General features: G+C 40.7%; 1 protein-coding gene and 1 pseudogene across 2 annotated transcripts; one reads left to right on the top strand and one right to left on the bottom strand.

The window, feature by feature from the left end:
* Positions 1 to 938: 938 nt before the first annotated feature.
* On the top strand, positions 939 to 5,425 carry LOC115755395 (snRNA-activating protein complex subunit). Of its 2 annotated transcripts, none has more exons than XM_048285180.1 (11): positions 939 to 1,216; positions 1,350 to 1,405; positions 1,566 to 1,632; positions 1,728 to 1,772; positions 2,349 to 2,543; positions 3,097 to 3,185; positions 3,290 to 3,380; positions 3,864 to 3,959; positions 4,445 to 4,570; positions 4,655 to 4,915; positions 5,064 to 5,425. In XM_048285180.1, the coding sequence occupies exons 1-11, from the start codon at positions 1,034 to 1,036 to the stop codon at positions 5,346 to 5,348; spliced, it is 1,494 nt and encodes a 497-aa protein (XP_048141137.1). In that variant the 5' UTR covers positions 939 to 1,033; the 3' UTR covers positions 5,349 to 5,425. The 2 variants fall into 2 exon arrangements, with proteins under 2 accessions (XP_048141137.1, XP_030550631.2); XM_030694771.2 differs by having other exon boundaries at positions 940 to 1,216; positions 1,728 to 1,783; positions 2,357 to 2,543; positions 5,064 to 5,367.
* Positions 5,426 to 5,798: 373 nt separating this feature from the next.
* LOC125316549 lies at positions 5,799 to 10,531 on the bottom strand (annotated as a pseudogene).
* Between the last annotated feature and the right edge of the window lie 2,255 nt (positions 10,532 to 12,786).

The following is a 12,786-nucleotide window of genomic DNA, read 5'->3' on the forward strand; positions in this document are numbered from 1 at the left end:
GTAACAATGTTCATTCAACCTTGTGCCGACGGATAACGGAGGAGGAATCGTGCGGGGCATAGGCAAAGTCACCGTTGAGGGAATACATACACCACAAGAGAGCAACGGGGTCCATCAAAAACATTGTAAAATTGGAATACGATACAAAGGAAATGTTAATCAAAGATGGGAATGTGTCTCATGTGGCTGGGCTTGACTTGCGATCCGACAAGAGCCATGGGCTTATCTCTCTTGGGTTTGATCCTGAACGCCAATTGGGCCTACGAAATCTCATAAGTTCTATCTCGATCCAACACCAAGCCCGGCCCCCACCAATGCTCTGTTTCCCTCCTCTCCCCTCTCTCTCTTTCTCATTTCTCGACAAGAAAATTTTCAGATTTTTTCCTCATTTGTGCCCTCAAATTTCCACTCTCCCTGTTATTATCAATTTTTTTTTTCCATTTCTCAACATTGCATAAAGTGGGCGGGTTAACTTTTGCATGTGTTCAACCCAAAAAAAATAAAAAATAAAATAAAATAAAATAAAGACATGCGGCCTTATTGATAAAGTGATTGGAAGATGAAGATGTTAGTCGTTAGTATTATACTTGAAAGGCATGGCAAAAGTAAAAAAAAAAGTAGTTTCTTTCTTTTTGTGAATACATTAATTTTTTTTTTTTTTTTGCTAGGTGAATAAAATTATTTAGGGCAGGAGACAAAGTGATAATAATTAAAAGGAAAGGAAATTGCTCCCAATCCCTGAAACTTGGTCTAGTGAGAGGAGCTAGTCCATTTGCGGGCAACACTTAATACAGATAGGAGTAAAAATCAAAATTTGAGGGGGTAATCTGTAACTTTTAAGAGTTTACGACCTATTGTGAAATGCTTACAAAAGTTTAGGGACTAATCTATGATTTTTCAAAGCTGAGGGCTTTTGTAACTTTTCCCCGAAAAGGAATTCCCGGAAGCAAAAAGAGCGGGGGCGAAGAAAGATCCTCCTCCTCCTCCTCCTCCTCCTCCTCCTGCTGCCCCCTCGCCTCCTCTGTGGGTGTATATGTGTGTGTGTGTTGCAGAGATGGCGGAAGAAGGATCAAGCGTGACCTTGACCACCGGCAGCACTCAAGAAGAATACTGCAGTGTCGCCATTCCTCGAGGCGGACACCTCTTCGTCCCCAACTTCATCGGCCCTCTCACTCGCGTCCCCGAGTTCGAAGCTTCTCTCCTTCGCGAGCTCGAGGTCCCGTAGCCCTTCCACGACCACCCTTCGCTCTCCACCCATCGAAGCGATCAATCCTGTTTTCTGTGATTACCCCGTTGTTGTTTCTTTTCGCAAGTCTGCGTTGTGATAGTGAATTCTGGCTTCTTTGCAGAAGCTGAAGGCAGAGGTTTCTTGCGGTTCGCAGCAAGAGTGCGATGAGGATTTATCGTAAGTGAATCGCGCGTCTATGGTAGATTTATGCATTTGGGGAAGCTTGTTTTTGGATGATTTTCGTGGAAGTTCTGTTCTTCTTCTTCTTCTTCTTCTTCTTTTTATATCGAAAGGCTTGTTCTCATTGAGGAAGAGGTTCGGCTTGGTGCTTGTGCAGTGTGAACGAGCTCAAAGTGTTCAGTGAGGAAGAATTGGTAGACATGGCTATGAAGGAGGCCTTTCAAGTATGCTGCGCCAGTTTCAGTTTTTGATTTCTTTTTTTTCTGTCCAGTCAACTGTTTGTATTCGTTACTTGCTCATACGTGGTGGTTGTTTGCAGGATCAGGAACTTCTTGATTGTTCTGAACAGCATCCAGAAGGCCAACCTAATGCTAGGTAAATTATATCTGTTGGGTCCACATATGTGGATTCTAAGCGAGCTGTTGCGAGAGAATCTTTAGCTGTGCTCATCATCAATATTATGCATCACAAGTTTTTCTAGTCATTTCTATACCAATGTCATTGCTGTCTGGATCTGCCGAATGCAAACACCCACTTAAACCTCCACATGCCGTTTGATTTAGCGATGATAGATTACCGAAGATTTTAGTTGTATTAGTTGTTTTGGTTCCTATATGGAGATGGTATTCGGTAAAAGTAGGTTCTTTGAGGCAATTATTCCATCATATTCAAATTCAATGCTTGCACTTGTGACTGGGGTGAAAGACAGCCTGCTAGTCCTGTAGCACATAGGGAGCTGCATTTGCTTCCGGGCCTTTTCTGAGGGTGGTGGCAATATCAACCTGGTTAATGCCTCCATTGTTTGACCTAGACTCTAGGGACAATACTTCGCTATATCCTTTCCATGAAGAGGGTACTCTTTTTCATTGGATTGCCTTTTGTTGGGCTATTTTATTCTTTTGAAGTGCCTATCTGGAATTGTTTTAACCTTTGGGTTATTACATTCAGGCATGAAGATGACCGAGGAGCAACAATCCAAGAACATCCAAATTTAGAGAACTCAGCGAGCCAAGGAGAAGTCTCAAATGCATTAGTGTGCATTAATGGCTTTCATTCTCAAAAAACAGCAAGAACTTGGAGCACAAGGAACTCCAAGAAAAGAACGAGAAATGAGGAAAACAGTCAAGCTCTTGAAGTACGTCAATTATTTGGCTATTAACTCGCTGAACTTCCAATAACTTTGTGTGGGGGTGCGTGTGTGTTACCTTACCTTCTGTTGCTCTGTCTATTAGTTACTTGCACTTTGTTTTTGAGACTCTTTCACTGAACAATTGGTTTTTGTTGGTCCAAAGTAGCTTATCATTTTTAGACTAATGAAGAAAAAAAATGCAGCTTCCATTTTCTTGTTAAAACTCTGGTGGGTTTGGCTCAAAGATGTTTGGAAATTGTTAGTGCTCCCTCATCATCTTTTTCTGTATTTAGATCTCCTGGATTAGGCATCTGGGGCTGTATTCCGAGATAGTCACATGTGCGAGACTGTGAGGTGGGATTTTTTTGGGTAAGAACTGACTTATGTATCGTGCACTATTTGCTTGAATTTGGTTGACTTCAGATATCTGAATGATTGAAGCATCAACTTGTTCATGGGTGCTTTTTTTTCTCTTTGAATTTTACTGTCCTTCTAGGTATTTCTTCTATTCTTGTCAGAGCCATAAGATTATTAAAATTTGTCATTGTTGCTTTTTCAGCATAGTTACATGGGAAAAGTGGATGAAATTGTGAAGATCAAACAAAAGCAGGATGAAGACAAGGAAGCAGCAAGGCTGCATTCATTCAAGTTTGCGACCTATCCTGGAAAATTCTTCTGGTTATGTGTATATTGTCATTTTGCACTTACTATAGAACCTTGTCTGTACTTACCGTAGAACCTTATCTGTCCAGTGCCATCTGTAAGATTGATGAAGTTGCAGTTCCACCTACGGAGAGAGTTGAGAGGTTGAAATCCTTGAGGTTGACAAACTCTGCAGTAAAGGTTTGCTCACAACTTGACCATTCCGTTTACTTTTTTAGTTCATTTGCTAAAGGCTACACGCTTCTCGGGCTTCTATTTGTCGATCCTATACTTATGTGCCACTTGATACATCACCTTCACTTGTGGTACTGATTACACTCGCTTTCCTAATGCTCTAGTTCCCTCCTTCTCTTTACTATCTATTGGAGTTAACTGTCTATAACTGAGCTGCTTCACTATTCTCAATCTCCTTTTGAATCTAAAAAAATGTGAACTATGAACAAACTAACAGAAGCTGTCTAGAAGTTTTCCTTTGGATAAATTATAAAAAAAGCTTATGCTCGGGTTGCTGTTTCAGAATAATGCACGAAATTGAATGAATCTCAGAACATGATGTTTAAGGCTATTCAAAGCTCGACAGTAACAAAATTTTATAGCTCTGACCATTTGATATTTCTAGGCTAATCGTGATTCTTAGATTCATTTCTCTTCTGATGTGTGCAGGTGAAATCATCAGACCTTCAGGAAAACATGCCTTTGTTGTGTCCAGAAATTGTTCTTTGTGTGGAGGTTTACCATAACGTGAGGAGATGGATCAAGGTATTATAGCTGTTTATTTGTTTTGTTGTAGTGGAAAGTACCATGTTCCCTGACATTTTATTTGATGTTGGGGAATTAAGTTGATCTTTTCATCTGGCTTTTGATTATCCAGTGTGCAGAAATAAAATTAGTACTTGGTGTAGTTAATGCAGTGCAAGATAAGTAACAAGAAACTATGGAAGAGCATGGTCACCTGTTTGTTGGGGGTCTTCAGCCTTGCTTGCTTTTGATAGTTTAACTTGTTAGCGATTTTTTAAAGGACCCTCTTTGGTGAGTCCTTGGTGATATTTACTTTCATCTCATTCACGTCTGAAAAATGCTAGAACAGGTAGATGCTTTCATGCTGTCATCTTTGAAGGAAGATTTTAAGAGGTTATGTGCTGAGATTGACATTTGACTGGGCTTCAGCTGAAAAAAGAGATCCTACCTCAACTAATTTTCCTTCTCTTGTTTGGCTTCTGATGTTATCTTGAAATTGTCTGTAGACACAAGAGTTCTTGGTTCTTGGACGACAATTATTGACGGAATTGAGGGACAAGATATATTGCATGACGGACCATATAATGCAGAAAGCTGGAAAGCACGATTCTTCAGGATATTTCTTGATAGAAGTAATAAACTCTTTCGCCTTGCTAGCTGTCATTATGCGATATATAGTATATGGCTACATGGTGATGATTGTCCGTGTTATGCAGGATTTCTTTTGCAATGATTTGAGGGACCCCGCTGCTATAGATTACAGCGAACCCATCCTTGAGTGGCTTAGGAATTCAAAGGATGAAGCTCTCAAAAAATGGGAGTGCATCCAAGCTGGTGAGATGGGGCAGAAGCAGAAGGATGTTGTAGGTGACTCAGCAATCTCCCAGCTGCCTCAATTCAAAGCCGTGGAGATGCAAAAAACGCGGTTTTATGATTTGAAACTTCAACTAGGTGCTGGTTATCTTTATTGTCATCAGGTGTGGCGATTGTTTTCCTCATAGTCATCCCACCGTAAAAATTTCTTGATGATGCCCTTACGTTTCTCTTTTTGTAAACAAACTCATTGTCTGTCTGTTATCTGACCGTCGGATACTGATGCTCTCTCTGGAAAATTACATGGTACAGGGAGATTGCAAGCACACAATTGTGATTAGAGATATGAGGTTGATTCATCCTGAGGATGTACATAACCGAGCAGCTTATCCTATTGTCACATTTCAGCAGAAAACACGTGCACAAAAATGCTGTGTGTGTAAGATCTACAGAGCTACAAAGGTAACCCTGGATGATAAATGGGCCAAGGAGAACCCTTGCTACTATTGTGATAATTGCTATTTTTTGCTTCATTACTCCAAAGACAGCTCTCTGTTGTATGGTGACTTCTCCGTGTATGATTATCACCATGATTAATAGCACCTACATTTGCAAATCCCTGTTGCTGATCTTGAATTCCAATTTCTTTACATGGATGCAGAAACCCATTATATGTTCGAGATTACTCATTACTACAAAATAGTTATCGTTTAGGGCTTGTAACCTTCCACATTTTCCAGGAACATCTCATGTTATTCAGCCTGCTAACACAGACTATATTTATTACTTGGCCCTTATATGAAAAGCTGATTAGAAACTTGACCAAGATTGCTTCCCTAAGGGAATATATGCAACTTTTTCTTTCTCAAAGGGCTTCTCGAGTTCTTGGTGATTGGCAAGAATTTTTCATACATGTTACATGACCGACTGTTCAACATTTGGCAGTCCCACCAAAGATCATTTCTGCTAAATTTTCTGAGGCTTTGGTGTCCTACATATGTCACAAATTCATATTGTTAGATCATACTAACTGGAAATCGATCAATATCAGATCGAAATGTTGTTCTTTATACTGAAAACAATATTGCCAATGATAGTTAATTCACATTCTGTAACCGTGCAAATGTTTGGCCCATCTTCTAGCCATGAAAGTGTCATGGTAGTCCCAACTCTCAACACTACTATTCCTCCCACCAATGCTCATATCTCTCCCTGCACTATCTGTACTATCTCTTCTCTCTCCCTTGTCCTCAAGACTCACCACAGTCTGTCCCGTCCTGATGCATTCATCAGCCCCCCCTCGGCATAGCTATATTCCACATACACATGTTCTTCCTCACACAACTCCAACAAGATCCTCTTCTCTTCACCGCTTCTCATCTCTCCAAGCCTTATGATCCTGCCATCCTCTCTGATCCTCAGTTGAAGCTCTCTGATAACACCGCCCAACAACCTTCCCAAGAAGTCCTCAAATTCGTGCATTGCGAACCCATTCGATGCGCCTAACCCTAACCCCACGTGAAACCGGTGTATGGGTATTGACATTTCAATGTTAACAGAGTGGTAGGACCTCATTGGACAGTCGGATAGGTGCAATATAGATGATTGCGGGTTCTTGTGAACTCGATCTTCGAGTATCTTCATTCCTTTCTTGAGCCCTTCAATCGGATCAGCCTGTCCCATGTAGAAAAGGCGATCAATGACTTGTAATGCCGTTCGCTTCCCGTAAGATGTCATTCGCCTCAGCGGAAAAACTCTGGCAGCTGCAGATGAATAGGTGACAATGGCTAAGCGGTCGATCGGTCTGAGAGAGAACACCACCAATGCCATGGACTGCTTAAGGAGCCTAAGGTGCGGGCCATTGGGACTTGCCACGAGGACCAAATCCATTGCTGGCTGGTGTGTGAGCTTCACCGAGAGGTATGCTCTACGCGTATGTGAGGTGCACATGTATGGTGTCTGATCTGGGGATGTGAAATGTTTCGGTACTGGTAATTGATGCAGAAACAAGGACGAGCTGCTCAGGTGATGCGAGGACGTGATTCCACGAGGATGGTGTGATCTTTGTTCACTAACTTGTTGAAACGGGTGTGTGCAGGGACGGAAGCTTGGGTGTGAGGGTGGAACCAGCATGAGAGAGAACTCTACGTGGGGATAACTGGATGTATGGTCAGGCTCTACCGGGTCATCATCGTCATAACGAGCAGAGCGCAAGAAAGAGCGTCGGTGGACTCGAAAGGTGGCGATGGAGTCATCTAGGATTTGGAGGATGGGGTCCGTTTGGTTGTAAGAAAGGGAAAAAGGCAGGTTGAGATTGCGGGGAAGCTGAGTCCAGTGGGCACGGCAAATGGGGCAAGTGACGCTCCCGTGCCGGACATTCGAGGAGATGCAGGTGAAGTGGAACGCGTGAGAGCATTGGGCGGTGAATATGGCCTGCCCTGGGCTGCTACATGTACTGTAACTCAGAGGGTCCAGGCATATTGCACACAAGTTCTGCAACTGAAAAGGGTCAAACTGAAAGAGTCAGCTTCTTCTACACAATCTAAGATCTTCAACTTGAAAATGGTTGATTCATATGAACAGAAAGCTGAAAAGAACTGAAATCGTAAATAGTGCAAAACATGCATCAGCTCTATTGATGGTAAACCTATTTATTTTTACTTCTTTATATTGGTTTGATTGCTTTTCTCCTGTTGCTAACTACTTTAGTAGTAAACTTGACACGGATCCGCTGTGGCACCTCATTGGTGGTGTAGCAGATGAAGCAAGAAATATTCTGTTCAGATGCTGCAAATGCAAGCTAGAATTCCCGAGAACTAGGAAGCAATTCATCCACTTTCCTGCAAACTAAAGGCATCGCTCATCTTTGGGATTCCAATGTGTCGACAAATCAAAGTACTTTGTTGCTGAAAATATCAGAGTTCATAATGACTGTGTTCTCTCCCCAGAAACAGAGCAATCACCATATAATTGCTCAGAGCAATGCGATTATGCTACTGGGGTCCAAATCAATCGATTATATTCTTGGGTTGTGGGGGTGGCATTCAATCGTGGCTGTTCTAGTGCAATGCAAACCCCACCAGGTTTCATACCATTTGGTAAAAGAAAGGCATGTTCTGAGGCTTTTTTTTGGTGCATATCTATCTTGTTCAAGAACATATTTGACAGCATGACCCACCCAAAACATGGCAGAGTTTTGTCAATTTCTAGAATTATCATATCACATGTCAAGTGTGGGTGAGAGTGGTTACGAAAAAGTGGGGGACAACATTCAAAATCGAATCAGTGTTCGAAAAATCTGACGAAGCATTACTGGTGATCCATGCGTGGGACACTGCCAGTGGGTCCTAAGTCGTGCATGATTTTGATTTCAGCCTCTCCTTTTAGCTGAAACTGACCAACTCTCTCTAGCTGGTTGGCAAGAGGGAAGATCTAGAATTCTAGATTGTAACGTTGCATTGGTTTTCTGCATAAGACTGATTAACAAAATATACTTCAATATTATCAAAGTTCAGCCGATATTTACAAGGGTGAAGAGTGCAGCCTGCAGGCTCTTGTCTTCAAATCAAATTAGAAGATGTCAGAACTTTGGGAAATTAAAATAAAAAAGGGTAAAGGTTGCAAGGAGTATTCATAGTTCCCTTTTTTTTTTTTTTTTTTTGTGTGAGCTCCTGGAATTGAAATGAAAATGTTGGAAATTGCACCAATTTGAAAGGGGAACAATAAAGATAAAGCAGAGAATGTGAAAATGTGAGAGCGGTCAAAATCAAGAGCCATTGGATTCCAAAAGGAAAAATTTAGCGTGTGATCGCTTTTGAGGGTGGATTTATTGAACGATTGAGATCTGATGCATTCCAATCCAACGGCAAAAGATTGCGGCGGTTCCGTGCCCGCATGGGAGAATAGACTCAGGCCACTCCTAAATGACTTTTGTAGCTATAGGTAGACTATACAGAATGAGCCAGAAGCTTCACATATGCTCAACACCCATTAAAAATCAAAAGCTTTTTTCTTTTTTCCCTCGAGCATGCTCTCGTTTTGGTTTTCCTTTTTCCTATTTCTTCAAGAAATTATGGGAAGAATTCAAGACTGAATCTTTCGTACTTGGAATGAGGGCAATGTGGAAGTGGCTGTTACCTTGGAAGTGACATTGCTGGCAGATTCCGTTTCCTCCACGTTTTCTGAGAAATTCTCTCGTTTTCTGAGAGACATAAGTGATGAATTCGAGATCTGCTTCGTTATTCAACATCAACAGAAACAGCTATCAAAATCAAGTGTAGTCACGAGAAGCAGAAAGCAAAAGAGAGGGACAAAAATTTGCTTACATGGATTGAAGAATTACAAGAGCAAAAATTAAGACCGAGAGAAATCAAACAGAGACAGGAAAGGGAGAGGGAGAGAGAGTGAGCAAAAGCAGCAAAGGTGGGGAGGAGTATTTTTCAAGAAACAAACGGGTTTTATTCTGTACATCCTGTTATGAGCTTTGAAAGCCAAGCAGCTAGAGAATTTCAGACAAAGAGAATTCCTCCTCCTAAGAATTGTTGTGGAGGGAACTCTCTAGTCTCTGCTAAAAACAAAATTTGATTAAGAATGCAGTATTTTGCAACTTAAGCAGATGTGCCCCAAAAAAATGATCTTTTTGTTGATGACAGAAGGAGAAAGAAATGGAAATATGCAACCCAGACTATAGAGACACAGAGAGACAGACAGAGACAGAGACAGAGACAGAGACATACATTGTTGCCAAGAACAGGAGGATCAACAAGAGCTTGTTTACGTGAGAAGGAGGCACATGCTGCAACCACCATCTTCCTCGCAGCTTTTCTCAGTATTGAGGTTGCTCCTTCTCCAACCCCCATTTCCTCTTTCTTCAAATTTGGACTCTTCTCTTCTCTTCTACCTTCCTCTGCTCCAAATTGCAACGCAAGTTGCAGTAAATGTTGTTTCGGAAACAAAAAGCAGAGAAGAAGAAGAAGAAGAAGAAGAAGATGGTGATGATGGTGGCGATGATGATTATGAGGTATGAAACAAAGATGGGGGACTTGGGTTTGTGTTTGTGTTTGTGTTTGTATGGAAGTGAGAAAAATGGCAGGGGGAGGCAAATCTCTGCCAAATGCCTGCAAAAGATGGTCAGCTTCTGTTGCTTTTTTCTATTATTGTCTTCCATCTACACGCCCTTCCTCCCTCATTATTATATTGCACATCATTGTTACTTTATTTATGAAAAAAGGAATAAACCAAACACTTCCTTTTCTTTTTCCTTTTTCTTTCAAAACAAAACTTGCTTTCTTTGTTTTACTGTTGGAAAAAAACAAAATCTAGCTCCTATTTCAAAAACTATTTCTCATGCTGTCAATTTCCTGTTTGTAATGGAGTGTCGTAATCCATTTCCTTACATCTGCAGTAAAACAATTCCCTAGAAGCATTCAAGTTCCTTCCCGTGTCGTTTCAAAATTTTCCAAGTTACTCTTTTTTCTTTTTTTTGCCCTTTAACGATCCCCTTGAACAATGAGTTTCACTTCATTTCAATGCCTCAGTAAAAATTCATGCTCTCCTTTTAAGTATTTGACAGCTGCAAGATAGAAAGATTAGAGTGAACACAGATTGAATGAGTTGATGACAGATACTTCTTGGGGCTACATCTAAGTCAAAGAGAAAAGACAGGACATCATCCTGCTGAGCATTAGACTTTAGATATAGGCAGCATATATAAGTCAAAGAAAATATTATTATTCACCAAAGATACAGACTTACCATTTTGTATATGTCACACTCTTCTGGTAATGTTGCTAGGCGCTATATATTCACCGTCCTAATACTATTAGACATTAGAGATGTGACTTCGAGGAAGTCAAAACCAAGCGCACATTATGTTACATGCAATTTACTAATATTTTGTTATATCCACATAAAATTTGTGTTCGGGACGGGGTAGAGGATATTCCATAGTCATATGGCGATTTCGCTAAAAGGGAAAGAAGAAAGAAAGAATGGTGCATGAAGTTTTGAATTTGAAGACCTTGACATTTGTTGAAATTTGCATATGGAAATGAGCATTACTCAAGTAAATGCAATCAATACATTGTTGCAGGACAAGGGGACCCCAAGGTAAAAAAAAAAAAAAAGGGAGGGCGGGGGAGGGGGGTGGTTGTGACGTCATCATACATTCAGAGAGAAAATGAGAACTGTGGAGAGTTGGTGTGTGCATATAGTGTGAGGTCTGCCCACACTTACCAGTCTTTTTCTGGGCCTTAAAAGCTCTGAGTGGGAGGTTGCCTTACATTCTTGATTTGACAACATTGCCTCCCCAATTACAGCTGATACGTATGTGCATTTATAGTTGTTAAGTGGTGACCTTTGCTTGATATTTATGGCACATTGAACTTAGCATACCCACCCTCCTTAATGATGCCAACTTGTTTCCCAATCTTTATCGATTTCCTATTTTCTCGAACAACAACCAACAAAAGTTTTCATACGTTGCGTAAAAGAAGTCTCACGAGTAAAAGGGCAAAGAATAGCCTGTATAACATGAAACCCGAGTTTGGTTGTGTCCAGGATGTCTTTAGCTGGAGATATTTGCATGCATTAATGTAGTCTTTGATGTTTGTTTAAGTCTATTGGCGTATGGAAATGTAATTGGTAGTTTATATCTGTTTAAATTAGTGGTTTAGTTTGAACTAAAATCTGTGATGTACCATAAGGAAAACCAAGTATTCAAACTATTACAACTTTGTTACCACCCTAGTAAATCCACACAGGGTACTTTTTAGTTGATTAAATTCAATCATAAAAATGGGGAAATATGAGACGGAAAGGGGAAAAGCTAAAGGGGGAAAACAATGGAGACTTGACCGTTGCATTTGAAATTCAAGTCTGGTCTGATCAGCAGGAAGAAGAGACATTCTGGTTCTTTTGTGGCTTTTGGCCTTTTGGAATGATGCTGCACATAAAGCAACAAGTGGCTTTGCGCCAAATTTACTTTACTTCGGGCCGTTGCACTACGGCTTAACAGTGGAGTGGCATTGGCCTCTTGCAATCGAAGCGATAGAAGTCTATTGTATAGACTCGTTTTGTTACCGGCACAATTATATGCAATTCAATCACGCTACATGAAATATATTAGCTTAGTCAAGTAGAAAGATGCTGACCAATTTTTGTGTGTGTATATGCTCATCAGCACACTCAGCAAAAATGCTTCAGCTGATGTTTACGGATATGGGCTAGAATCAGACTCTGAAAAAGGCCTACACAAGCATTGTTCCGTTCTTGATGGTGAGTTTTGAAAGATGGAGATGTGAACCAGCCCAATGGAGATGTGAACCTCAGATTGTTTGTCTCAGTACAACATGACATTATATGAATCAATCATATGAGTTTGAACTTGCAACTTGCGTTGCGTACATTGAACTTGTACCGCTGCTTGTGTTGTTGTCCCACTTAGCTGCACATCGAACATGTCGATAGCAGTTGCATGATCTGTTATGTTTAGCATTTCGTGGTCAGGATGTGATTGATTTTAGTTTGATGCATACTAATCAGAGTTGAGCCAAGTCTTGATAGCTGATCTGACTCCACATGACACTAAGTTAAGAGTTGAGCCAAGTCTTGATAGCTGATCTGACTCCACATGACTAAGTTAAGTTTGCGTTTGATGCCATTAGCTAGCTTATATCTACCACTTAAGATGCTGAACATGCACTTAATTATTCTTGGAGAGATAGAGTCAGTTACTCAAAGACAAACGACAATGATGATGAAAACCCCATCAAACTGTTAACCATATTCTTTTTCAGCTAAAATAGGATTTCCTTCTAATCAACCTGATTAGACAACACTAATCATTAGTTTTGAGTAGTTGAGCCATCATCTATCTCACTCTGCATTAAATCTGGGGGAGATCATTCAAATTAAGGCACCATATGAATTTCAAATCTGCTGAATCATGCAGGACCCTTGCGCTAAATTAAACTAAACATCTTCCTTTTTCCTGGAAGATTCTGTGAGCAAAATCTATTACAGAAAGGTTGTTGCT

This window comes from Rhodamnia argentea, chromosome 9 (genome assembly GCF_020921035.1).
Source record: "Rhodamnia argentea isolate NSW1041297 chromosome 9, ASM2092103v1, whole genome shotgun sequence".
NCBI lineage: Eukaryota > Viridiplantae > Streptophyta > Magnoliopsida > Myrtales > Myrtaceae > Rhodamnia > Rhodamnia argentea.